The sequence below is a fragment of the Saccoglossus kowalevskii genome, chromosome 12 (assembly GCF_978046115.1).
Source record: "Saccoglossus kowalevskii chromosome 12, keSacKowa6.1, whole genome shotgun sequence".
NCBI lineage: Eukaryota > Metazoa > Hemichordata > Enteropneusta > Harrimaniidae > Saccoglossus > Saccoglossus kowalevskii.
This window is the reverse complement of record NC_140652.1, coordinates 36078494-36082872: the sequence shown is the minus strand read 5'-3', so window position 1 is coordinate 36082872 and position 4379 is coordinate 36078494. Positions and strand designations below refer to the sequence as shown.

Sequence of the window (4379 nt, the reverse complement as noted above, 5' to 3'; positions counted from 1 at the left end):
GATGTGCATAATCTCAAAGTAACCCAAATATGTAAGTTAATTTTTATTTGAAATGATTTCCCATCGAGTTTCTTTCGAGTTATATTTGTGAATCGTGTTTGAATAGTTTACACTTTGGAAAATCCTAACATTGTGAGTCCCAAACTATCTGAATATAAACGAACAAAAACAAAGTGCCCAGAAATGTGCACGTGTATCTTTATTTGAATGAAAACTGTTGGGGGACAATTTGATACTGAATAAGTATCTGGGACTCGTCGTTAAACTTGGTTCCCACTCTAGGTTCGAAATATTTAACTGGGGTTTCACCGGGGGGGGGGAACTGCCGCAGTTGACACTCCGCGGGCTGACAGAAGCACGATCACAGCGATAACACTAAACTCGAACACATTATTATCGCAGAATCCCTGAAGAAACTCGATGTGTAAGTCCAGTAGTACGTACAAAACTAAGTATGTTTACAATGCAAAGTTCCGCGAGAAAACTTACAGCAGACAGCTCACTGGTAAAACAAATAGCGAATTCTACTTTTTTTTAGTATTTACCCATATAGTGAGTAAAACCCGTCCTGATTGGTCAAACTGTGATCACTCTCACATCATGAATAAATGGAAAAGTAAAACGAAATAATCGATGTACTATGTAAAGATACAATAAATGATAACGATAGAAATAATAGGTTATTGATTGCAAATATTCTCGATGTATTATCGATATTCTCAACCATAAAAACAATTGATACACTGACATAATTCCCTTATAAATCTTTATTATGTTTACAAATATCCTAGAATTAAATCTGCAATATCTGTCACATACATTTATATGAACATCCTCTATGACGTCAGACGTTTACAAAATGTGATAATTACTACTCCGGTATAATCCTTTTGTCATATAATAATTCATAGTATGGCATGGCTTCCTCGATTTGCTTCACTCCGTAGTCAGGAAGACCCTCCAAATCAACAGTTTCATAAGACATTGGTAGGAACTCACGACTCCTAATGGCTGCTCCTTTAAATGCTTCAGTGAAGAATGACTGACTGAACAATTTGTGCCAATGATCATTGTTTCCTGGTTCCCAATTCAACATCTTATCCTGAAACTGTAATCCAACTTTCTTGCAATACTTTTGTAGTATTTGACGTGGATTATTACACAGGTCGTAAGCATCAATAATGATGGCTTCCTGTCCTAGCATTTCTGTTACGTACACAAAAAGATCATATAGCTGTTTGACCCCGCCACTAGAGGGCAGCCATTCATCAAACTGAATACCACACCCGATAGTAGCTTTGTAATAACTCGGGATTGTTCTTCTCGGATCTCGGATAATAAAAGTGTGCCGATAGTCACGTGGAAGCCGACTATAGTCATTGTCTAATGTATAAGCAATGTCTTTGCAAAAAATTGCACTCTTCCCTGGGTAATCATTCTCTAATTTTTGTTTGACACTTTTATATGTATGTCCTTCAACAAAAAACGCCTTTTCTCTTTCCAATGGTCTATCCTCCCCATTATGGAACACTAAATTGTACAGTTCATGGAACATTTTTACGTTATCCAGCGCCGCTACGGAGAACTCGAGGACCGTTGACAGTGAACGAGGATAGGCCCATAACATTATTCGGCGGGGGTTGTCGGTAGTACTCATTCTCACTCAACTGACCTACAAACGAAAAAAAATACCATAAATACCAATGTTGAGTGGAGAATCGAGTTATTTTTAAAATCATGTGACAATGATATTGCGTATCGGTTATCTCAGTACTTCCGTTGCTAAGTTACGTCTTGACACTTATACAATAAAAAATATTGCGTATAGCGGATTTCTGGCGTCCAATGAGATCTTGTGTAGTTTAGAAAGTTTGTAATCGTGTAACAAAAATCACTTTCGTGTGTTGTGTTCAAAGCGAACGCTGTCATTTACCGCTATGTTTTATATTCTTTTTTTTATTTCCGAGTTATTACTGGTTGATTCATCTTATGCACACAACTCTTTGCTAACAGTCCCCATTACCAAATGGTGCGAAACCATTAGCCAGTAACTTAGTGTACATTGCGCAGAAAAATAAAATATTTTTTCTAAATTCAGTGGGTAACTTATGAAATGTACGTTAACTATTCAGTAGATGAACATATTAATTGAAAGCATTGAATTGCAGAATAATCATGGTTCTTTATAATTGCGAATCGTGTTTGAATAGTTTCTATATTGTGAGTCCTAAACTGTCTGAAGCTACCTCAAAACTTAATTTACGTTTTGACACTCAACACGTCTTGTCATCACTTTTGTGTCATACCTGTTTTTTAGTAGACTGCCATATTAGATAAAATAACACCACATGACAGAACTGGCACTCATCCACACTTAATGGTAAAACCAGTTCCACACAATGAAACTGTTATCGCAACCATTATATGCGCATACCAGTTGTTCAACAAACTGTTAAGTTATGGTTTCTGGCGTTTGAATGTTTTAGTGACGTTCACTTGGACGGCAATGGATTTATGTTTTACTTACCATGTAAGGTTTTAAAACTATGCTAAAATATTGATTATTAAACACACTTTAATTTTCGGATATTCTAATTTTTAATTGCACCTATTGTGTCTCGGTGATTGAATGATAGAAATTAGTATTTTGTTATGAACAAACGTTGAGGAAAGGGAGACTGTGACTCGCTTGGCTGATAAAACTTACACATAGAGCTACAAGATTCGACCCAGTGGATTACACATTAGTTCATTACAGATAATCCAGCTTTATTCACATATTTCTCTCCTTCCTCCTCTCTTACAAAAGGTTACAAACTCTTATAAGTCAAGTCTCTAATGCGTGGCTGAGTAAACATGCGATCAGCCGATCGCTGAAGTCGGTGGCCCGATCACGTGATTACCAGGGATGTGTCTCACGTTTAAAGCCCTGCAAAGTTGCCAATACTGAATACAATCTATTTATCGAATTCCTGTAATATATGTTTATAATCTCCACCCTAAACATGCAACGACGAGTGAACCGAATGTGCGAACGTGAAGTCGCTATCATAATAACTTTTAGTACTATTTGTGTACACTATGACGCCTCCCCACCCCATACACTGTTCACTGGACTGAAACGTTGACCCGCATGGCTACAATCTGACATTTATTAAGCATTCACGCCATTAATCATGTGGTATACGTTTCTGGTATGTCAATCCTCTAGTCGCACAGCAGGTACCACTGCAGAGCAACTAGTGCATGACAAAACATTGCAGGGAGTACGACTAGTATGTGTCAACAGCCGGTAAAAAACATCGGTATGGAAACAACAATTTACCAACCTGTATTCTAGTAACATTATGGCAATAAATAAATAAGAATATATATGGCCGGTAGTGCACAATTTAAGCGAATGACACCAGCTTCCGGTGTCACTGAACGTGTTTAAGTGTTCGTAGAAACACAGTCCCTTTGTGGTAGAAACAGTGAATTAGGATGCAATTTTACGAAATATCTACACAAACATTGGCATTGACCAAAAAACCGGGTGAACGTGTACCTAAGATTTACCCGAGTTGACCCCTGGAAAGTTTGTGAGCAGAATTGGAAATTGCCCTAAACGGGCCCATTGGACTGTAAGAAAGTTGTTTGGTAAGTGCCTTGATGCGTCGAAGAAAAACTATAATAAACTCTATGCCTCGCCTGTATGGAGGGGGGGGGTGGCTCGTATCTAGTATCTAGTATCTAGTGTATAAATATAAGTGTAGGCTACAGCAAAAATCACAAAAACTGGTTATGAACCAGAGTGGGTTTACGAATCAGCTCTTGTGAATAGTTCATAATAAATTCTATATATGCCACGCCTTCTACTTAGCCGATAAAGCGGTACACACATCCATTCGGTTTTCTTGATTTGTTTTCCTGGACTCACTAGTATTTGAAGTTAGTTGTGTATCACAGACCGACGATGCACGTGTGCAGCACAATAAATTGAACTCACCAATAAAAATAGAAAGGCAGCGTCTATGATAAAGGGGTCCAGCGAGACACGTTAGTAGTCCTCACCCATTATGCATTGACGTCAGACAAGCACCACGTGACTTCACTGCCGAACACTATAAAGTAACATGTATCCCAGGTCATCTGGGTGCGACCATTTTGCTAGGGGTGTATTCAAATACACTGTTAGTGTAAACATGAAGCGATTTATAAAACATATGTAAAAAGTTCTTTGATACCATGCGCCTATTCTAATATTTCTATGATGGTACATACGATAGTGTAATTGTAATCTCAAATATGCACTCCATTGAAGCCTATCCAAAGACATTATGCAAAAACATAGCAGTTCTGGTTTGTTTAATTTTTCAAACACCCATTTGAGTAGCATC

The 4379-nt window shown here is 37.8% G+C and overlaps 1 protein-coding gene across 1 annotated transcript; it reads right to left on the bottom strand.

Moving 5' to 3' along the window:
- Positions 1-752: 752 nt before the first annotated feature.
- Positions 753-4103, bottom strand: LOC102800959 (uncharacterized). The gene is made up of 2 exons (XM_006816048.3): positions 3989-4103; positions 753-1672 (listed from the first exon to the last, which is right to left on the bottom strand). The coding sequence occupies exon 2, from the start codon at positions 1655-1657 to the stop codon at positions 872-874; it is 786 nt and encodes a 261-aa protein (XP_006816111.1). The 5' UTR covers positions 1658-1672; positions 3989-4103; the 3' UTR covers positions 753-871.
- Positions 4104-4379: the final 276 nt, after the last annotated feature.